Source organism: Anabas testudineus, chromosome 2 (assembly GCF_900324465.2).
Source record: "Anabas testudineus chromosome 2, fAnaTes1.2, whole genome shotgun sequence".
In the NCBI taxonomy this organism is placed as follows: Eukaryota; Metazoa; Chordata; class Actinopteri; order Anabantiformes; family Anabantidae; genus Anabas; species Anabas testudineus.
The window spans coordinates 12,695,767-12,719,443 of record NC_046611.1 but is presented as its reverse complement, the minus strand read 5'-3'; the positions used below and the strand labels follow the sequence as shown (position 1 = coordinate 12,719,443).

General features: G+C 41.3%; 2 protein-coding genes across 6 annotated transcripts in view; one reads left to right on the top strand and one right to left on the bottom strand.

Moving 5' to 3' along the window:
- LOC113163630 (diacylglycerol kinase zeta-like) overlaps positions 1-16,319 on the bottom strand; it is a 79,332-nt gene extending 63,013 nt beyond the window's left edge. For 3 of the 5 annotated variants that reach the window (XM_026362393.1, XM_026362395.1, XM_026362394.1), the window contains exon 1: positions 1,470-1,567. Coding sequence is in view for 2 of the 5 variants with exons in the window: in XM_026362397.1 (XP_026218182.1) it covers positions 3,518-3,801 (284 nt within the window). In the remaining 3 variants the exon portion in view is untranslated. Of the gene's footprint in view, positions 1-1,469; positions 1,568-3,517; positions 3,808-15,520; positions 15,634-15,863 lie in introns of those variants that run through there. The other 2 variants (XM_026362396.1, XM_026362397.1) reach the window with 2 other exon arrangements.
- Positions 16,320-20,594: 4,275 nt separating this feature from the next.
- cryaa (crystallin, alpha A) lies at positions 20,595-22,588 on the top strand. Its single transcript, XM_026363632.1, has 3 exons — positions 20,595-20,800; positions 21,255-21,377; positions 22,379-22,588. The coding sequence occupies exons 1-3, from the start codon at positions 20,603-20,605 to the stop codon at positions 22,586-22,588; spliced, it is 531 nt and encodes a 176-aa protein (XP_026219417.1). The 5' UTR covers positions 20,595-20,602.
- The last annotated feature ends 1,089 nt before the right edge of the window (positions 22,589-23,677 follow it).

Below are 23,677 nucleotides of genomic sequence, written 5' to 3'. Positions count from 1 at the left end.
TTCACTCATTTACAAGTTATATTCACTGATTTCTTTCGCTTTCTACACTATTAAATATAACTTGTTGCTACAACTTAAAAATATGAAGGAAACGACTAAATTAAAATGTTAGGTCAGGTCGAAAGCTTCTGTTTGTTCTTCTGGTATATCCAAATATTACCTTCATTAAATACGCCATGTTGTGTAAACTCTCGTCTTTGTTTGGTTGATTTATTTTTGTTAATTTACTAAAGTGCTTATGTAGTTGTTGAACTTCCGCTTAATTAGAACGGTCTGTTGTGCAAATCTTTTTTGTTTGATTTGAATTTGTTGATTTACAATAGTAGCTCTATGAACTTAATGATAATGTTGGGAGGAGCTGGCAAAGTCATGAGCAACACTTGCCCTGCGAACCAAATTTATACTAGAATGGTATGTTTTGAAGTTTTCTCTTGTATGCTAACGTCCTAATGATGGGCAGAGCAAGGCTGGGAAGGACGAGGAGGGGACTGAGCGGAGCAGAATTGATTTTGAGTCTCGTGTTTGCATATGGTTGCACACTGTAGCTTTAAAAAACCCATAAACAAATGTCTCATAATAAATGTCTCCTGCCTGATGGATAACAGTGCAGCAGGCAATGGAAATTATTAAAAACATCTCACGTTGATATCGGGAGCCTGATCAGTCATTAAAGATACCAGTTTAAAAAAAAGTTTTCAACACATAAGTAACACTTTGCCTTTACAGAGTAAGTCCATTAAGCTAAATCTGTTTCATAATTAGGGCATCAACAACACAAATCACCTTTCCTTTTAGTCTCTTTATGGAGTTTATTCACAATAACATAAATATGTAAAATAATTGAATGCTTTTTTTTTTAAACCACATTCAATAAACCTAATGTTTGCTGTATATTGATATTCATCATAATGACACCACAAAGTGGTTTTCTTATCAAAATCTGGGTCGGAAATTCCGCTGAAGGCCAGTCCTGAATGTTGTTGTTGCATATTTATAATTAATCTAGAGAACCATTAGACTGTACCTGTTCACATTTGAACAATTTCACATTATTTATGTGGAAATAATTGGGAAAGTAAAGTGCTCATTCTCATATCTCAGTGTGAGACAACATTTTAGATCACTGAGAGCCACTGTATTGTGACCAGACGCATTATGATCCATATTTTTGCCTTATTTGTCACGGAAGCTTTCTCGTATTAAGTGATTCTGCCCCCCACCCCTGTCTGACTGAGTTGACTAAACACTAGAAGAACACAGCACTGCATCAACCGGCTACACACACTGACATCACTGAGGATTTCTTCTGTTCACTTTCAGTTGCAGACTAAACAGTTTTTTGTTTTTATTTTTCATAGTCGAACACAAAACTCAAAACAAGCTAATTCTTGTTACCACAGTGTCATGAATCCTTGCTAAATTCTGCATCCTAATAAATACTGTTAACAAAGAATGAATTGGGAGCCAACCTGACAAATGAAGAGAAAACTATCCATCCATGCTTCCACTCCTCTTTCTCATCTATCTACCTATGTGTCGAGCGCAAGCTAAACCCTGGTGTGCAGTGGCGCTAACAGGGAGCAGAGGGGGAGAGAAAAACAGAGAGGCAGGGGGAGGGAGAGTGGGTGTTGCCCAGAGAGACAGCAAGCTGGAGAGGACTAAAATAACTTACTTCCTTGACAAGCTGGGTGCAAAACGGTCTGATAAATGGTAACACACGTTCATGCACAAACACACACACACACACCAAACACACCGTGCGAAAGAGGAAATGGAAAAGGCTTAAGAAAATTTAAGTAAAATTACACCATGAGGTGAGTTACATCCCCTTTTTTGCAGCACACTGAGTAAATCATGTAAAGTAGAGGTGAAGCACAGTAAGAACAGTCGAACAGGAGTTCCTACAAACCCATGTAAAAAGTCATGTTTTTTTAGATTTTTATCAGTTTTTCAACTTTTTCAATTTTTTTGGTGACAAAAACAGTGGGTTTCAAAAAATAATAATTATTGTGTTTTCGTGAGCATAAAGCTTGCTCATCCCCGCTGTTCAGTAACAACTGGACTTACTTGAAGTTCTCTGAGGCATTTCACCTCATCCCATCACCTTCTCACTGATTTGAAGTCCCAGCTATTTAAACTTGAGGTTCACTGAGACCAACTGTGGGTTTTTGTTCAGTTCGTCGTAGGATCGTACTGCAAGTGGCTGATAAATAGTGTCATAGGGTCACACAAACTAGGTTTGAATCAGGAGGTAGGCCGTCTACATTAAACTTGAACAACCATCTTAGCACATCACAGTCGTTCACACGTATGTTCACACTTACGTGGCTGACATGACTGATGTAATAACACATCATGTCTCAGAGTAACACCAACCACAGATGGTCTCAACGGCCCTCAAGGTGTGGACGGCTTAAAGACTCCTAACCAGTCAGTTAGAACTAAACGAGCTACGACTGAACAGCACCTCTGGGGGGAATTTTCCTGGATGTTTTTACACTGCATTCATGCAGGGGATTAACAGGGTGTAAAACGCCAGGAACGCATGGACTAATGACTTTTCTACTGACATAACAAGACTACGAAAATGAATGTCTGTGGGAGTCGTGATATCTGGACAAACAAACAAGAATAAAACATGAGAGAAGTTAAAATAGATGTAAACATTGCAGCTATGAGAAGTAGAAGACTGAAGACTGATGAGTTATATCCAATATATCAAAACACACATACTTCATAGTTCCCCTTCAACCCCAACATGCAATGTTTCAGCTACGCTGCCTACCAGCCGGCGGCCATCACTCCGCAAAACAAGAAACCACTGGGAAATTACTCAGGCAGCAGCTGAGTTTATATGGAAAGACATGACGCCCCTCGATACAGTGACCATGGCTGCATTTGAGGCCTTGACGTGGATACTGAACAAGCTCAACCTCACAAACACTGGCTAGAGTTTACCACGGCCTCTAGCCAAGCTGGAGGCACAGGCTGCCATCGTTGTTTCTGCTGGCAAGACAGCTGCGATCCCCGCTGCCGTGGGAATCGTGTCCCTGCCATTCACATGATGACTAGTGACCCAGATGCAAGGTTATCCACACATTCACACACAAACATATACACATTTAGAATCCTGCCCTGACTCACTGGTTCAAAAGGAGATAGCGCTGTTGATCATTTCCCAAACGTGTTAAACTTAATCTTTAAGAAGACAGAAGGCCTCGTTGTGCGGGTGTGTTCTCTAATATCTGCAGATCTATGTGTGTGTGACAGTCTAAACCTATACTTATTTTACTAGAAACGTGCAATGTATGTAAGAGAGGGTGAACAGCACTACATACTTCAAGGATGTGAAGGCGTAGGTGTGCGTCTGTGTGTATCGGGAGCTCGGCTGCTTGTGTGGTTGTAGACATCCTGTTTAATGTTGGTGCTACAGCCAATGGCTCCACCTGCTGCTCAGTGTTAGGTATCACATCAGTGCACTGTAGATCGTTTTGGACCTTTGTTTTTACCGTCTTACCTCCTGCCGAAGAGCTTGAGCCCGGTGAAGGACTTGGAGCAGCCAGTCTCCTTCTCTTCCTCCACAAAGACTGGGGGGGACATCGAGGACGTGGATGGAGGGAGGGTGGAGGGCAGTGAGGAATGAGATGACGAGGATGCAGAGCTGAATTCTCCATCACTTGCTTTTACATTTAGTAACCCTTCTGTTTCTGCTTCTAGCCTGCTTTCTTCAGGTGCACTACTACGGGCCTCCTCCACAGTCCCACGTCCGTGATCAGTGTCTGCGTCTCCCTCTGGATCCATGATGTTCTGTCACATTTTGAGAGGATTAGCTACAGATACTGGAATTCTGAATAGTCCTTGCAAATTGTGTAATGTTCTTAGAGAGTAGAGTCCTTAAATGAATATCCTCAATGTAGTCCAAGCAGTCCCAGAGGAAACGTGTCCTTAAGCATACAAATATTCCACAAGGATTTTTTGGTGTTTAAATGAACTTCATTTAGAGTTTCACTTGAATGTCTTTGCAGGAAATAGTAGCAAGAAGTTTGTATAATGAGACTGGGAATGTATTTTATATATTAGACCCGTTTCAACTGCAAGAAGTTCTTCCACAGACCAGGAACCTTTTATTTATTCCCCTACCTGTGTTTCCACCAGAGCCACAAGGGTTCCAGGACTGTTGTTCCACCCCCTCAAAAAAGTTCCTGGTTTAGGGGAGTGTTTTCTGCTGGTCTGCTGTGCTGAATGTGTGAAAGCATTTTACAACCTGGGCATTTTTTAAAAACCAGCTGTACCCAGAGGTTGTAGCATTTTGCTTGTTTGACACAAAAATCAAGATGAAGCGGCCCAATGAAGTAAATATGATGACATAAAATCTTGCCTAATCCTGGGGCTTTGGCCCTGCTGTGGAAATGCAAATAATGCCCTGGAGGACTTTAGTTCCTGGGAAAGAAAAGTACCAGGAATTTTCCAGGGGGAACACACCTACTTCACTACTATTCTGCTCCAAGTACAGCAACAGCAGTACTGTAAACCTTACTACCAAAGATGTGACAGTTATAGTCAACCAGTATGATAGATTAGCTTTAAAGCAGTATTACTACCAACGGTCATTCTTAAAAGTATTACGCTCAGTAATTTTAACATAATCAACTATTACTCCACTTCAAATATGGCTACGCTGCAGAGTCTACAAAGTCAATAATCCACATGCCAAAGGTCACACAAAGTGTGTCTGTGTGTGTGGAGAGGGATTAGTTTAGAGTCCTGAGGGAGAGATAATCCATCCCAGCATTCCTCTCCACGTCTCCACTCAGTAGTAGAGCACAAAGCACAATAGTAGTATCAGTATGAGTAAAGCAAGAGTCCAGTGTCCCTGTGACTGTCAGCGAGTGTTCACTCTCTTCTGTTTGTTTTTCAATCCTCTGACTTCCTCCTTCCTCTCTTCTTCTCGCTCCCTCTTCACTCACTTTAGATTGTCTCCTGTCCTCCTCCCTGTTTTCTTCTTCAGTTTTTTGCCAAGTTTAATTAGACTCCGTGCGAGGCGACACACACACACCCACACACACGTACACACATACAGCTGAGTTGCACGCTGCTACACACACACACACATTCGTAAACACACGCTGATCCTCTACTACCCGCCCGGCTAAAACCAGGAAGTGGATAATGACAACAATCAGGGCCTCACTATTAGCTTCCCTTCCACATGCCTGACTGAAAATCTCATTGACTTACTGCTGCTCACTCAGCCACTGTCCTCAACTGACCACATGCACATTAACCAAACAGATATTAAAAAAAGGATTGGTTGAAGATTTTTTAACCTGTCAGTAGAATATTAAGGCACTTTTATATATTTGATATTGTGAGTATTAGAATAGACAACAATGTGTCACGTTTTATAAGATAAACATTTTGTTTTGTCATTTTCATTTACAGCAAGACTGAACTGAATAAACCAAAGCCATGATTACAACTGTCCAATAAGATTTAAACTCATCATATTAATCTAAATCTGAATTTAGACAAAATGATCATCACTAAAATAGTTACTGTGCAGGTACCATCAGGAGTAGAAAGCTGGAGGATTTTCTGATCTTACGTGACAAAAGGCAGCCTTTTTCTGATCTAGGGTTAACGTTTGGTTCAGATTTCAGGACAAAAACTTGTGAGTGAAAACAAATTACTGGTGGGGTTTAGGGACCATCATAATCAGAACAGTCATGGTGTAAAGAAATATTGACTATGAGTAAAAAACACAAAATAAAGAGCAGCTACCGGTTGGTGAATCATCCAACCAGCCGGCCTCTGCGTCTCTGGCTTTGCAGCACCATCACACTCATCACACTGTGTCTTCTGACGGCACTAATTGCTATGACCACTGGAGGGCACTCTCACTTGAACATAAACAGATGAATGTTTGCTCAAAGGTTGTAAAACAGTAGTAGGTGGTAATAAATATTCATTTTATCTATTTTTTAATATATTATTATTATTATTATTATGTGTTATATTAATTATATCAATATAAATTAGTTTATTTCCAAGGACTTCTCCATTAATTAATTTTTATAGAGGGGTATCAGACTTTATCTAATATCACAGGTTAAATAACTGTTCCTTCCTCAATTTCAATACATTTTATGTGCTTTTATTTTGCTTTTACTGTTAACTGTTCCTTGCCTTTGTGGCTTGTAGTGACTTGTAAGCTGTATTTGGAGAGCACCACACACCTATCACATTAATTAGCATTTCTCTTACCTGTTGACCGTTTATGGAGTCACACACTTTGCCTCTTTGACAAAAACCACATGGCCATATACACCCATGTAAATACTGCTGTGTATTTTAACAGACCCTGACAAGACCACAAGCCAAAACACTTTGGCTTTGACACTTTAACAATAAAGTAAACTGAAAGTTTCACCAAACAAAGGATGTGTAAACTGATTTTCTTTCTAAGACAGGATCACTCATTTCTGCAGGAACCATTAAAAATAGACCGCTTTATCACACATCTCCTCCAGTAATTTAATCAAACAATATATTTACTGGTACGTCAGTTTTGCTTAACTGTCCTGACTGTTATAAAAATATATTCTTTAATATAGCAATCACATTTCTGCTGTATGCACTGTACTGTACTGGACTGTACAGTAAAAACAGAGCAGAGTGTTATGGTGCAACGTGATTATAGTTTCAGTCTCTCAGACAGACAGAGCACATCTTGGTACTTTTATACATATGCACACACACACATACAGACACATACACACAGACACACACCTGCTCCTCTTTGTTCTGTTATCACTGTTCCCTCTCATCCTTCGCCCACTCAGTATTTCCATGACAAATAAAAATGCCACTCGACAGCACGACACAGAATGCAGAGAGATCCTTTTTAACTTCCCCACACCCACAGCCGACCTATTTTCTCCGTCTCTAGCGTACGACTGATTATAAACTGTTATATTAATCCTAAACCTGACCCCAAAGCAAACAATTTTCCTAATGATTCGCACAAAGCAGTCCACAGGCCTCATGTCTCTCTATAGTCTTACTGACATTTACATCAGTTGAAATTTATGACATGAACTGTGGTGTTCACAGGCATTTAGTCCACTTACAGCTGCAGAGACTAGCAAGATGTATGAAATAGTGTGTAAATATAACTGCATTAAACCTGCTGCCAGCGATGAGGACTGGAGGTTTGTTGATGAAGATGAATACTTAGTTCATCCAAATGGTCCATTTTAGAATCAAGTCAGGTTGCAGTTTGCAGTCGTAGTACTTGCCAGATCAGTGTTGGAGAATACTCAGTTATATGTAATTAAAACTCAATCAAAGTGTAATTCATCATCAATCGCCATGACGTATTTTGGCATATATTTCTATAAAACACAGGTCTCCATGCATAAATGAGATCCATTCACTTTGAGCGTTGTTTTTGGTTCTTTTGTTTGACTTTGCACTGCTTCATATCTGCCAATCACATCGAGACATGTTGCTTAATGGCCCGCATCTGCCATGCCAAGCTGCAACCAGCCAACAATGGTGGGTGGCCATGTTGTCAGACAAGAATTCCTTTCAGTGCCGGAAATTCAACAGTATTTTCCTTTTGACATCAGGAGAGGCCGAACATTAGTGTGCAGTGTAAGTTTGTAAAGCAGTGAAAGTGCTGCCAACATCAACAGACTTAATGTCAAAGTTGAGGAAATATCTTGGTTTGAGGTTTATAACACTACCAAGAAAAGTAGTCAAATGAGACCACAGTAAGTTAGATCACTTTGATTAAAAAATAGTTACAGCACATTAGATATTATGTTTTAACAAGGTAGAGAGGAACAACATGAGCTGTAGATTGTAACAGCAGGGAGAGTTAGTGCAGGTGTAGTGTAGGTGTAGGTGTAGCAAGTGTTGCCTTGTGTATTATAATTATTTAAAATATTGGGTATGTGTGTGTCCAGGTATACTTCAACATGTGGTCAGGAGGATCCAGGACTCAAACTACAAAGCCAGGTCACCCAACTCTCCCAAGAAGTGTAATTTGTATAAAAGTGTTGAAGGCAGTGTGTCTGTGAGAGCTGGTATCAGCAGCAGCAACAAAATGCTTTAAAGACATTTACGTGTCAGCTGAGGTCCCGATACACACAGACACACACCTACGCCTTCACATCCTTAGACGTTGTACTGTTCACTCTCTTTCATATACTGTATGTTGCACATTATAGGTTTGGACTGTCACACACACATAGATCTGCAGAAATTAGAAAACACCCTGACATAACGAGGACAATATCTAACCCTGAAACCTTGCTTAAAATGCACAATAAACATGACAAACCACTAGATTCTAGATGAAAAGGAACAAGACATTTGAATGGAAACTGCATTTAACAGCAGCTATAGTGATTAATTAAGGGGAAGTTTAAATGTGTGTGTTCTGGTTTGGTGTTGTGACAGAAGGTGGCTGTGTTAATAGTACGCAACGGTCTCAGCAGACTGAGCACATCAAGCTACATTAAGCCCCAAGCAGAAAATGTGTCAGTCTACCATCACATTTAGTCATTTGGCAGAAGATTTTATTCAAAGTGATTTACATAGTACAAAGGCAGGCAGAGTAAGCGTTACAAGGTCTTGCCTAAGGACCCCTACTGGAGGGAGGCCACAGCTGGCCCAAAGTTTAACTTTGTCACAAAACACTCAAGTGAGCATATTATGTTTGTATATGTATCTCCTCAGCTCTTCCTGTACTCAAATAAAACAACGAACCCCAGACTGCTCGTCATAGTAGCTCCTTACATGGTAGTTCCCTCTCCATCAGCATGTGTGCCTTTTTAGTACAGTTGTGCAACATGGGTTTTCCCACTGTGTTTACGGAGTACCTTTTGCACTACAGGTTGCTAATACCAATTTATGTATTTAGATTAACTGAAAACATAATAAACACTCTCTACTCTCTATTGTTGTGGAAGGACAGTAGTGATCAGTGAAATTGATTAACCTAGTTACTTCTTCTGGCTCTGCAGACTGACCGCTAATCCTGCTCACTGCAGCACTGTTACTGTTATCGGGTCAAAGAGGAACAGTGCGCTGACTGTAGGTGAATAGATCAAAGTTTTTCACTTCCAGTTGTTGGGTGCTCAACGCGGGTCGATGGTTTCTGTGTTATTTTCAAACTAGCAGAGACAGAAAGACACAGATTTACCAAAAGTTGGTAGGCAGTTGTCTATAGCCCTCCATAAAATAACAGTATCTTCTCTAGTTTAATCATGGCTGTCTGCTTTCAGCAGGACAGTGTAGTACCAGGAACAAGCCCAGTTATCAACACAATCAAATTTCTGCTCACTGCAGTAATAAACCAGCCAGCGTTTCAGTAAAGTAAGCCTGCTGTGCATCTCATTATTGCCCCAGACAAATAAGAGATGGGTGACAATAAATCAAAAAAGCTAATAACTAGGAAGCACACATGCAGGCAAAGACATCAGTTAGCCAGATAGCATTTGCTGTAAGTAACTATAAGCTTGTAGGTTAGACGAAGAGCTAAGGTCACACGTGTAACAGCAATACTGTACGTGGGTGTACATCTCTTTTGCTGGACTGCTCTAGTTCATATTTGTCTTTTCAACGTCTAATAAGGTCGGGTCTTCTACAGCGATAATGTATACGGACAGTTCAGGTTTACACAGTTATCACTGCGTCAGTGTTGAAATGTCTGCAGCAATACGTGAAATCCATGCATACTGAAAACTACACAAAAAAACCTGCGAACAGAAGGAGTTGTGCAGTTTTGTATTGGTGTTGTTTGTTTGGGTGTTACTGCCTGTTCTTTTTGCTGTTTATCTTTGCCGTCCGCGTTTGCTTCCATCTGGTGTACTGTTGTGCTACATTATGCAACTTTTTGGCTTGAGGCAAGAAGTGCATTGTTTTTCCCTTCCCACTCCCTCAGCTGTTCCAAGTTAATGCATCTACACATGTCACTCATGATCATCAATAGGATCATCACTGTGCTGCCTAAGGCAAAGGTAAAACCAGGTATCGAATGGCAAACACAGACATTAAAAACAATTGAAAGACTCAAGTGGTGCTAGAGGCTAAAAGTTTCATGGAAGCTCACATTACAGGCCAAAACAAATACATTAATTCACTAATCTTCCAGTCCAACTAGCAGTTTAAATACTGCAGGTGCATCTGAACAACATTTGAACAAAGATGTTTTTCCTCTATGGACTATGACTGTTACGAGGCTAAAAACACAACGGCCAACATTGCCTGTTGCTGTGCTGTTCGATTTCTTGATCAATGTCTATTTACAGCAGGTAAACAGTGCAGTGGCTATGGCACATGTTTGTTCTGGGCTATTTTTATCACTTAATTGACAGACCTCAAACCTGACACAAACCCTTATTACTCATCTTTGTCTTGTCTGTTTTATTTCCATTACATATCATTCAAACAGCAGATATAATTACACTGAACAAATAGAATCTTGTTCCAATTGGTCTTATAATTGCCAGGAAGACAGCATTCAGTGTCCTCTTCTTGTCAGGATCTGTCATCAGCAACAACACATGTACTGTGTGGGGTCCTTGCCTTTCAGTTAATTCAATGTTCAAGCTGTCTGAAAGAAACAGGTCTGTTTTATCTGGAGGCTCTATAGTCAGTGACGACCATTGTCAGTATGTGATTATAAATAACAGTTTCAGTGGTAACCATGATTACACTTGCAATAAAAAGTAGGTAAGATATAAAAGCAGGATAAGACATCTTAATACTGTATCTTTGTCATTATCTCAGATTAATCAAACACTATGGTTACGTGTTTACTGAAATGAAACATTCCTCTTTGTCTTTTGCATGTTGACACATGTCAAACCACACTCAGGCCAAGCATGACACACATCCTTTACAGCTCACAACTGGTACTTTCCCTATTACATTTAAGAACGTTGGGAACATCCCACAGTTTAAAAAGCCTGCACTTGTCCCATTCCATGGAGAGAATTATGAACCTGTCCCTTTGCATCAATTTCCGTCCAAGAGCCTTAGAGGTCTTAGAATTTCTATCTCTGAACAATGATGTCAACCTTTTTGGCCATAGAAAAAATGTTACCTCCTAGCAACTTTGGAAGCTCTGCAGGTTCCAAAAACCACAGACCAGCCCAGGTCCTCCATCTCACAGTGGTACTTTCCTCAAGCCATCACATTAGACCAGTGAAATAGAAAACATTCTGACATCCTATACATCTTTCTGTATGAAGGCAACACATATGCTGCATCTATGGTCTTCCTCTATGATCCTATGAATTTTGTTTATGACTCTCCACATCCCTTATTAGATGTATATCCTGGGGGGGGATGTCACTCTTTATTTCCATTATTCTATCTGTAATGCCCTGTTCATATTGAACATTCTCACTTCTTAGCTTATCTTTATATTGAAGAGAAGACAAGCAGACTTTGATGAATGGACAATGAGCACCAAACCATCTGAGAAGTAATGTGTGGAAGATTTTTGGATTTGAAACCAAAGACCTAGTTTTTGTGGAGTGACTCCTGTCTGCTGTTTCAGCAGGTTAAATCAGTGGTAGACCCCACTTTGTTTATGGTTTGTATATATGCAGTCATAGCTCTTCTTGTGCTTTTTGAATGGCAATAGACTACCACCACCTGCTGCTATAGAGAATTTCCTAGGGCCAATTTTTGGACCAGGCAAAGATGACACCAGGCAACTCAACAGTTGTTCTACGTCAGCCCTAATTCTTTGATGTTGGCTTTGTGTGTAACAGTCCTTAGGGTTAGGTTACAGAAACTGGAAAATGCTATTCCCATGTTTCACTCTGTAACAAAATCAAAAGATAATTCAAATTCCCTGTCCTCTTTCATCACTAGCAGCCTCTCAGGACGTGTAGCAGCAGTGAACAAGAAGACAGTATCAGAGCTGAATCACCACTTCTCAGATTTTTCCAGCTTTACCCAAGAAGCACATTAAACAACATGTTACAATGTTCCTTTAGAGCTAATAGTGTTTCCAGGGTTAGTAGTCCACTTTGAAGTTAGTAGTGTGTTGGGAAGATTTCTGACCTGAACTGTCAATTAAAATCTCTACACTCAAGGACCGTTTACATGTCCGCGCAATTCCTAAATGTCCTCAGAACACCGCAGAACAGAAACTTGTCCACACAACCATGGAAGGACATGCACGCTCGCACACACACAAACACACCATGCTGCAGCGCCACAGATACAGCTGATCCTTACATAAGTCCTCTAGTGAGTCAGGAGAATTGACAGCCATGCCAACCTTCCCTACCCCCCACTCACTCACACACAGACACACACACACTCACACAATCCCATCTGGCTTACCGATTATACTAAATAATGTTAAGATTATGCCTCATGCTGGCAGTGACATAAGAAGTCCGCTGATATGCAGCTTTACAGTGACTTGCTATGTGACCTCCAGCTCAGTGATGGAAAACATCCAGCCTTTTTCCTGAAATGTTACACCTGAAATCAGACACCAGTGACATTTGAAAGGCTGAACCAAAAAACACAAATAAAACAACTGAAGTAGGACGGGAGAAAATCTGTGCATGTTATGTAATGTAGCATTCAGTGCTTGGCATGCGTTTGTTTGTCATGTTCTGTTCAATATCAGGCTTAAAACTGGGTCTTTCACTGGTTGTCCCATGGAATGCTACTGGACTTCATCCAGCCACATCCCAAACTACAGAGAAGGCAAACTGTTATCATGTACTGCATTACAGGTATATTATGTGTATTACACTAGAACATTTGACAAGGTTATATAACCACAGTGTTCTCTATTCCATCTTATACCAGATTTCTTAAAGATTTCTAAAGTTTTTCTTTAAGCTACATCAGGAGGTAGTGTCAGAAGCGAGGTGGTTACTTTTTTTTCACCCCATAGCCTGTGTAAAAGACCAAAGGCGATATCCAGTGTATGTGGGAAGGTGTGTGAAATTTCTAGTGATATTTCATTATGAGACCAGCTTCTTCTTACATCTCCGGGGAGACTGAAGCAGCATTTACGACATTATTCCACCTCAGCTGAAGTTACTATAAATTGTGTTCAGTATATTAATGATTAAAGTTACATTTGGCACACACATAATGCTACTATATACTCCATACTGTACGCAGTTCTGTATTATTATATTTAATTAGACCCCAGTCCTACTCCAACTCTAACTTTCTTTGCAGCAGACTCTGATGCAGAGAGATAATTCTGAAACCATAATCAACTGTGTTTGAGACCAAATCCTGGAGCACTTTTAAGTTCAGTGTAAAAAGGTGTCTTAAAGAAGGAGCCCCCTTCTCAACAATATGGCTTCTTTTCTCGAGATTCTGTATGTGACTAAAACATGATTTATCTTGTCTGTTGGTGGGTTCACATGCCTGTTCACACTTTGCATATGTTCTGGCTCACTTATTCTCTGACGCATCATCTCTCTGGCTCCAAACTGGTTAAGTTGTCATAGATCCTGCTGTTACATGTACATGCGGGTGCTAAAACGAGGTTTAAGGTGGGAACAGAGAAATCAGCTGAGAAGGAAAACTGTTTATCAGAGTCAAGAAGCTAGAAAAACATATTTGACAGGACTTACTGGTTGCTTCATCACATCTCATAAGCTTCCATTGCATGTTCTCGTTGGTCTTGCACGTTTACTTTTCCGTTGCATGGAAAGTTTGCAGTATGAATATAATAGGAGGTCGTATATGTGGGGAGATGGCAACGCCGGTCAAAGATGATCTCTGGTGTTAAGCACAAGCTAACTAAATCTAACTGTGAATTAATTGATAGATTGATCTTTCTCCAGCCATAATATACTGTGAGACTCTGGACCAAGAGGCACAACGATGAAGAGACTCCTGGGTAGATGCCAAATCTTATGCACCAGAAGTCAGGTTTTAGTTTTTTATGTCTGTTCAAATGCACTAGTTCTCTGCCAGTCATGTTCCAGTGGTGACTGCAGGATCAATGGGGGGAAAGAGTGACATGAAGCAGTCTAGCTTGTTGTTAAATTAGCCTTTAAATAATTCAGACTGAATATTCATCATCATCTGTGTGTTTAGCTGTGTAGGTTTGTTTCTCTATGACAACAAGAAATGACAGAAAACGTTTAGACACTGAGGGTCAAACTTCACTCAGCGGGTTTGTCTGGAGCAGTGAGGGGGCAGCTATTAACGCGAGGAGCGACTACAATTCGATCAGATATTCACACATAGCATCTGTTTCTAAGGTAACAGACAAGCCAATACTTCATTCACAGAGAAAACAACTGCAGCAGCTTAAGTAATCACAATAAAGTGGGCCTGTAAAATACAGCATCATCAGCTGGTAACATTTATTCTACACAAACTCACTCGACATCACAGGAGCTGCTGGTAAATGAATAACTGAGTTTAACATTCAGAAACATATTTGGCTAGAACCCACTAATGTTTCACTTGCCCGACCCAGTGACTTGACTTGACTTGACTTGCTAATAAGAGAATGTGGACGGTCTCGCTATGATTATGTGCGATGACACTGATTATATGATGCTGGAGATGATAACTGAGCAGTGAATAATAATGAATAATAATAATAATTATTATATCTACTTATTGTGTAAACTGACACAATCCACGACCACTCCTAGGAAGGGTAGCAATAGAGTTGAATGTTCTCCATTAGTACATGATGTGCCTGACAGTCGACTGGTGCAGCATCAACAACTCTTCTAACGCTTCAGAAATCTCTGACTTCCCCTTGGTAAATTAACAAACAAGTGTAATTCTGTAATTTATGTAGTTTGAGAATTTATATAAAAAATACTGTTTTAGGTCATATTTATGCAGAAACAGAGATGCATCAAAATGATACAGTTGTGCTTTGATGTGTGTGTTAAACTCATAAAATTCACATTTGTGAATGTTATATTTTAAATTGTGTCTCTTCTCTCTGCGTGAGATGTAAATACGCAGTCTCGCTGTTCGGTGCTGATTTTAAAAATAGGCCTACCAGTTTCTGTGTGGGATGTGCTGATGCTTGGCTTTAGTGCATCTGCATTCATTACACATCTGATCCGAGGAGTGAGTGAACAGATGGTGGAAAGATCAAGGTGACCAGAGTCATCCAGTGCCAGAGATCATCTTTGAATAGAGGCGGAGGTTAACTTATCGCCTGTTATTGTTTGGATTAAGATACTTAGATACTAATGAAGAGTTCACTAAGCCCAGTTCAGTCAGAACTACGTGCAACAATCACCTGTTCTTGTTCATGTTAGCATGAGGTAATGTTAGCACAGATCACTGCGATAACACTGATCTACACAGTGGATAAGAGGGGCCATTAAACGTGAGGTAGTACTTTCAACGGCTGTGTCACACACACACACACACACACACACACACACACACAGGCTGAGGAACAGGTTACAGTGTAACGTCCTGGTAAAACAGGTTGGCAGTAAGCATGTCTGGTATTGTCAGGAATGTGCTCTACCTGTAGGACACCTGCTTCCTGAGGTTCAGCTGGGCAAACTCGGCCTCCATCTGGGACACGGACATCTGGCCTTCCTCGTCCTCGTCCTCTTCCACATCCTTGTCTCCTGGTGCCTGTGATAAATCCATGTATTAATTCTCTATTTCACTTCTCAACTTCTAAGTTGACAGAGCTCCCTTGAATGCACCCCCTGCCGTGCACAGTGTGGCTCTGCTGTCTGCTGGTACTGGTGGGTTTGACAGAGGAAGTCGTGGACACAGCTCAGAGTATTTTAAGGATGTCCTGGGTGAGTGTCAATGAATCTGGCTGTGGCCTGAAAGACGGACGCACAACATTGACTCACCTGACAGCTGCTGGGGTCCAGCGTGCTCTTCGAGCTCCCTAACGCCGCGAACGCGTCCTCCTCCTCGGCTACGTCCTCCAGCTCAGGCCGCTCCACAACCGCAGGAGTGGAGCCTCTCATCATCCCTGCGGTGTCCCTGTCCCGTCGTTGTCCACCAAAAGCAAGTGACTAATAACGCTATGAAATCCCAGTTGTGCTGTCAGCAGACTGTCTGTGTCCTGACAAGTTGCTATTTCGGCGCGAACTGAACTAAAGCTCGTCCTTGTCCCATCCTCTGCGCACAAAGCCCGAGTTGTCTCGGTTTGGTCGAACCGAGCGGGACCACGGAGCTCGGAGAGCGGCGAGGACAGGACGAGATCCGTCCGTGAGGTCTTAACGCAGCACTGACAAGTTGTGGTGAGAGGTGGATGAGCCGTGTTCTGCTCCGTCACCCAACTAAATGTTGCAGGAAATAAGCTGTGAAATCCCCCCCACCTCCTCTCTCCCTCCTTCTCTCTCTCTCTCTCTCTCTGCTCCTCTTGAATAACACAAGTGTGAAATCATAAAGACAAATAATCAAATCATGCATTCATTAAAAATAATAATGCAGTGATGATGAAACGTGTCTGCAAATCAAATCCTGGATTTTCAGAGACCAGCACAGAGACAACTTTCTGTTCTAGATATTTTTGTCAAAATCATTTGAATTTGAACAGGTTGGACGGTGAAGGGTCCCTGAACACAGACTGGGCTTGTTATTAATTTTATTGTTTGTCTTGGATTCATTTGTAATCTCTGTGGTACCTTTATGTCTACGTTGGGTCTTTTCCTCTCTTTGCTGTGGCCACTAGCTATGACTTCTATTTATTAACTCCCTATTGAAGCCAGATCAGACTTTATGATGCTTCTGATGACATGTCCTAACTGGAAGTGCTTCTTCATACCTGTCTGGTCTATCTTAACTTTATACTCTTTGCTCTCACAATACAGGTCTCCCGTCTGTCCCAAGAGTTTAAAACAAGTCATCTTGCTGCAGAGCTTTTAACTGTTTTCTTCCAGTTGCTTACCATGCTCACTCACGTCACTTTGAATCTTGTTGAACTTTTTTTCTCACGCTTTCCATTCACCCCAATCGATGGCCACACACACTTTAGCTGTGATTTGGTAATAAACAGTATAAATAAAATGGAAATGTGTCTATAATCTGTGCCATCATGTGTACAAACCTGCTATCATCTGAATATTGTCGTTGTTTGCTAAGTTCTTGGGTGTGCACATCACAGATGTGACCTGGCCTGGACCCTAAACACCTTGTCTGTAGCCAACAAAAGCTCAGCAGCAGCTGCACTTCCTGTGTCAGATGAAGTGAGCCAATCGCCCCCTTCCCATCATCACCACGTTCTACAGAGGCTGCACAGAGACTGGTTTGCTGTGCCTCAGATCTCCTTTTCCAACCAGCCAGGACATACGCTGCAAACACAGCCACCAGGAAGACTCCACCTACCCCCACCACAAACTGTTCACCCTTCTGCTTTCAAACGATACCGCAGCATACAAAGCAGAACTGCCAGGCGATCACACTCTTAAACCTGAACAGTCAGAATAGAATCTGAGCACTGGCGGTGAGGGAAGTGGGCTGATATAAACACTAAGAGGCTTAGGAGCGAATGAGGAACAGGTGAGCAGAGAGGTGGGGGTACATCAGGTGACTTGAGTAGTGAAAGTAGGGAAAAGCCAGGTTTACTGCAGGACAGATGGGTGTGGCAGGGTCTGAAATGACAAAAGAGTTGGTAAACATGCACATGTAGTCACAGGATGAAGAAATAAACGGACTGTGAGAAAGTCACCTGCGTAAGTGAGAAACCCTGAGAGCAGCAGCATGCTCTGGAAAATCTGCAACAACTTTTACACCATGCATTTCAACTAGTAGTAGCAGGAAAATCACAGATGAAACTAACTTCTCTAACAATGCCTGCACAATCCATTAACAAAAATCCAATAAAAAACAGAGACAAACTAGCTGGGAGACAGGTGTTGTATGGTTAGCACATTCATTTCGCTCCAAGTCTTTATGAAATATTTGGATGACTGCACGATTCAATCAAACACATTTGATCATATGCAGTCTGCTGTGGTCCCACCTGCTAATAGAGGGGATATCATGTCAGTCCAGCAGGAGGCAGCAGAGGCCTCTGTGAACGTGAGAGAGGAACTCTGACAGGAATATGGGCATGTAGGTCTGTTTAGAGACAGCTTTCAACTATCATTACAGCTGCTACTGTTAACTTTCTCTGTCTTAAAATACCCTTCACACGCTTCTACCAGATGTATGCAAAAATTAGACCTTACTTCCTTTACTCTTACCCTATCTGCACATCAAGGCTGCACACCATAGCTCCTGTCCCACCTACAACTTCCTGCCGATCCTTTGGGGGGGTTTGATTTGACTTTCTATCCAGCAGTCGTGAAGTTTTCTCAGTATTCTTCTGCCTTTGGATTGTGCTACCTTCACCTCTGCTCTGTGGACGTTGTTGGTGATGCCACTGTTGTTTCTGTTTCCCTCCTCACAGCTCTCACATGTGTCTGTCAACAGCTTTGGTTTTCCTTGGTCGACCCATGTTGCTCAGTACACCAGTGGTTCATTTCTTTTTCAAGACATTATATTAAATATTTGTATTGGCTGTACCCACTGTGCGATGGCAAACATAATGAGATGTAAATACATGAGGATACAAGCTCTCATTCTTCACTTTTGTCTCAGTTTTATCTTTAACATGATGCTCGCTCGTTTTATCCCCTCCTCTATGTTCTCCACACCCTTTTGAACTTTCTTTACCCCTGAAAATGAGTGTGTCTGCCCTGCAGGTTGCCAGGTTGTGGGCCAAAACAGCTTTTCAGAGCTGTGGAAGGACAGAACACACAGCTTTTGTCTGACCCATTGATAAAAACCAGAATGCTGACTCTGCTGAACTCCAGCCAGTCTAAAAGCATCTGTGTCCGGTCTGCAGTAGCTAGCTACCCCAAAACCCCAAAACCTCCCCAACCTGTCCCTAAAGCAGCCCCAATCCCGGCCCAGTTGCTCTTGGCCTGTGGGTACATGGATCAGCTAAGCCCCTGTGCTAGCTGGCTAAAGCCCTGTAGGATTAGACTAATGCAGACAGTGAGAAGCCGCTGGTAGTGAAACAACAGCCATGGGAAGTAACCCTTACCTTGACAACAGAATTCACTCTTGTTTTTGACATAACCCAAAAATTTTAATAATAAATACCCATCGAAATGTGAAAAAGACAAAACACAAAGCTCTGTTAGTTGGTTAGTCAAGCCAAGGGCCTTGGTACACAGAAGAAAACTGAACATCATCTCTTATGAGAAAGGAGCTAGAGAGGGTGCAAGCTGTGGAGCTCTAGCATTAACTGCAGATGTAGCTTACCTCTACATATACTCACTGGAGTTGACTGTCCAGAACTGGAGGTTGCTCCTGGCCTCTGTGGTCTCAGTAAACAGTATGCATTAAAATTCTGAAATCAAACCACAGCAGAAACTCATCACATCATCATCCCCAGATTTATTATTTACCTCTTTTTCCCTGTAGTTACACCATAAATTCTAATATATGGGCTGTAAACTTAAGCAGTGATTACTACCCCCCTTGTTAATACTATAATATAATAAGTACTGAGCAGGTTTCCCGTTAATATCATCTTTTGTCTGTATTCTTCCAATAATGGTAAGTCATTCTGAAAATCATAGATACCCACCTGCCATAGATTTCCAGTTTTGTTGTCCTGTATCCTGTAATGATAGAACAGGTACAAGGCTGGTGTTTAGCTTAGGTCATATGCATAACATGTTATATTATACTGATAGATTACAATGCATACATACATACAGAGTACAGAGTGTGTATATATTATAGCACCTAAACAATCACCACCATAAAGTGATTAACAATGTATGTTTTCAGTTCAGGTTTGTTTTCAGTGCCCCCTTCCTTATGCTTCTTCCACACTGTCCCTGTCCGGCTGTATTCTTCTACAGGTCCACTCTGATTCTTCTCTAAAGTTTTGACCTTACTATGTAAAGTGCTATAGTGTATTTGTATAGCTCAGATCTCCTTTAGTGCTACGTATGTATATGGATCACAACATCTGTCCTCTCTCTGTCACTTGTTGTTGCTCCATTGACATTGGGAAGCATTGTTTCTAAATCTGCGCTCCGTCCACCCACATAGACAGAACAATACAGCAGTATTGTGTCACTGACGGACTGACAGAATAGAAAAGTCTGTATCTGTTTGATGCATTATCATGCAGGTAGAATTCCTGTCTTTAATTAGCTTCCTAACTGCACTGTCTGTGCCATACTCTCCTCTCTCGTGTCCGTCTGGCAGGGTTTGTTTTGGCAGCCCTCAGTGTCTGATGTGTGGATGGCACTGGGTCGCACCAGGGTCTGGACCTAGCAGTGCGCCCTATCCTCAACCTGGATTCTGCTGACAGGGCCCAACCCACCATGAGATAATGCCATTCCAGAGGGATTGTGGTTTAAGCCTCTCTTTCTGGCTCTCAGGTATATAAAGAGGAGGCAGCTGGAGAACAGAGGACAAACCCTCCGGAAACTTCCTACAATCACTGCCTCTCATCATCATTTCTTTTACTCCATCTTGCTTCACCTCCCTTCCTCCAACTGCTGGATTGTGAGCTGAGCAGGTTCACCCTCCAAGCTGAATCAAGCCAAACCAGACCACACTGTCTCTAGTCGCTATGGATATTGCCATCCAGCACCCCTGGTTCAGACGTGCCCTGGGCTCTGCCTACCCTGCCCGACTCTTCGATCAGTTTTTTGGAGAGGGCATATTTGACTACGACCTCTTCCCCTACTCTGCCACCACCATCAGCCCCTATTACAGACAGTCTCTGTTCCGCAACTTTTTGGATTATTCTAACTCTGGCATCTCTGAGGTAACAAGATCTCACACCGGCATCATGAATATAGCAACTTCAGTACTTTGTCCTGAGTAATGTTTTTCTGTGTTCACCAGAAAGTCTTTAGTGATACAAAGACAATTCAGAGGCTCATATTAACACTTATAGTTCAAGTAGTAATCAATATCTTTTTAAATAGAGTCGCACTTTACATTACTACTCACTGTGTACTGAGAAACATGCTTATTCCAACTGAATTCTAAACAATTTAGCTTCAAACTGGAGTTTATCACAACAATGAATACTGCACTTGCATTAGAAATCCTAATATTGTTTGGTTGGTGCACGTATAAAGCTAGTAATGAGTTAACCACAAAATCACATTAAATGTATAAAAGCTTGAGAACTTAAACTTTGAGAGGTTCCTAATAATGAACATAACACAATGTTATTATATAATTGAGCTGCTATGTGTTGTATGTGTCCCCAGGTGAGGTCTGACCGGGATAAGTTCATAGTTTACCTGGATGCCAAGCACTTCTCTCCTGATGAGCTCAATGTGAAGGTCACTGAAGACTATGTGGAGATCCAGGGTAAACATGGAGAAAGACAGGTAGTGCTCATCTTCTCACATACACACAAAATCAAAGTTAGTCATACTGTTTCATAAAGTACAGTTACATATGTAAAAAACAAAACTGTAACCCCCCAAGAAACATTATGTGCATAAATATACCAACAGTATTTAAGGATATTTACATCAAACTGGCAGAATGTGTCCAGACTGTGCTCAACAAGCTCTATTTCAGTCGAGTTGTAGCAAATGATGCATTTAAGCAAATTATTTGAGTCTGTTTCTGACATTAGCAGCCCAGATCTCCTTTGACAGACAAATAATTAGATCACTCCACACGCTGCTGGGATTAAGTTGTTGCAGTGAGAAGGATTCAAAGGTTAGCATTTTGATGTACATATCTGATGTAGTGTTAAATTGCCTCCTTAATTCACATACCTTAAAACCATGTACAGGTAAACACACAGCAGAATCTATGGTGGCTGTACTAGACTCTGCAATGCTATTTTTAAACTAGAAATCTACCTAGAGATGAAAATAGTGTAACTTCTACTATGACCTGCTAATTTCCAGTGATTGAAAATTCATATGATCATATTTTAAAGTCAAACAAGATGAACTACATCTAATAGGTCTATCTTAGAAGAAAATCATAGTTGTCAATAGAACAGCAGATATAGAGGATTCCTGAATTTCTTTACAACACTGAGATCCATGATTTTCACACAGCTTTCGTTCAGTTACGACATTCTGGAAGATATTACAGAAGTTTAGCATTTGATGTAGTTCCTGATAGAACAGTATCTCCAAATCCAAAACGTTCATCGTAGTCTTTTATTATGAAGTTCAGCTGTGACATTTGTTGAGTTTCAAAACATTAGAAGTAAGATGGGAACAAATGTGTGTCTATGACAAAATCACTAAATTTTACCTTTGGAAATAATAGATGTTCATTTATATAAGGCCTTAAACTGCTCATTTAATCATTAGTCTTTGCCTGGACTGACTTTACCATCATTGCACTAACCCTGTTTTTCCAGGATGACCACGGTTATATATCTCGCGAGTTTCATCGCCGCTACCGCCTCCCCTCCAGTGTTGACAAGTCGGCGATCACGTGCTCCCTTTCAGCTGACGGCCTGCTGATTCTGACCGGGCCAAAGCTCACCGGGGGTAGTGAATCTGGCCGCAGCGAGCGCAGCATCCCTATCACCCGTGATGACAAGACCAACGCTGCTGCTTCCTCCTAGAGGTCGAGTGATAGAGCTGGTGGTGCTGGAGTGGCTCGCTCTCCAAACAGCCTGCATCAACCACAGAATTCTTCTTCACCATTTCTCTTAGAGGTGTCTGTGTCCTCCTTGCTTCACTTTCTCCTCTGTAGATTCTTCTTAGCATATTCTGACAGTATTATTAGTATTGTTGTTTAACAAAGATCTCCCAATGTGGGTGGATAAGTGAGGGGCAGCTGGAGTTTTTAAGGAGAAAACTCTACTAAGGATAAGATGTTCACATGACCTGACACTTCATTTGCTGACTGTTGTTGATTTGTTTCAGAGTAAACCCTCTGACAGTGCAGATGGTTAACATTTGGAAGTAAATGTATATGCTTTTCCACCATTGAAGTTCTCTGAGGTCGTGGCTGCTGCAATTCTTGTGCTGACTCTCTGAACCCTCTCCTCTCTTGTCTTAAATATATCCTGCACTGTAGTCTAGGCCTTGTTTACTGGATATCAGCTCATTACTGAGAAGTCCATACTAAAGAAACATATAATAAAGTTGTTAAATTAACAAAACTCAACTCCTGTGGATTTTGTACAGTGTACTGAAGGGGGTGAAGGGTGGGACATGACAATGAGGTTCATTTAGAAGCTGGAAGATACCAATATACTTTGTCTACCTCCACTCCACCCTCATCTGACATGGTATCTTCCAGCTTCTGACTGACTGCATAGCTGGAAAACAAGCAGGGCCTGGGGGGCCTGAGGACTTGGTTTGGGAAAGATTGGAATATTTCAACAACTTTTGTTACTTTAGGTGACACAACGTCACTAAAATATAATACGAATAACCTGTTTAGTTTAGGATATGTACGTATAAGCTAGAATTATTCATACTCACATTAACAACCTAATCAGTCCAAATCTGAAACCTTAACAGAAAATGCTTTGTTTTACTTATATGCTTCTCATTTTGAACAGTGGTGATAACAGTTCACACACAGATAGATCTGAAGTGACATGAACAGAAGGATCGAAGATCCTGAAAACACACAATCATCTCCAAACTTTACCATGTGAGGCACAATAAGTCATTCGTTATTTTAATTAGACCTCCACATG

Bases quoted from the DNA above. Each gene is read 5' to 3' on its own strand.
- cryaa (XM_026363632.1), top strand. From the start codon at position 20,603: ATGGATATTGCCATCCAGCACCCCTGGTTCAGACGTGCCCTGGGCTCT. The intron at 20,801-21,254 runs GTAACAAGATCT...ATGTGTCCCCAG, and splicing joins CTAACTCTGGCATCTCTGAG to GTGAGGTCTGACCGGGATAA. The intron at 21,378-22,378 runs GTAGTGCTCATC...CTGTTTTTCCAG, and splicing joins GTAAACATGGAGAAAGACAG to GATGACCACGGTTATATATC.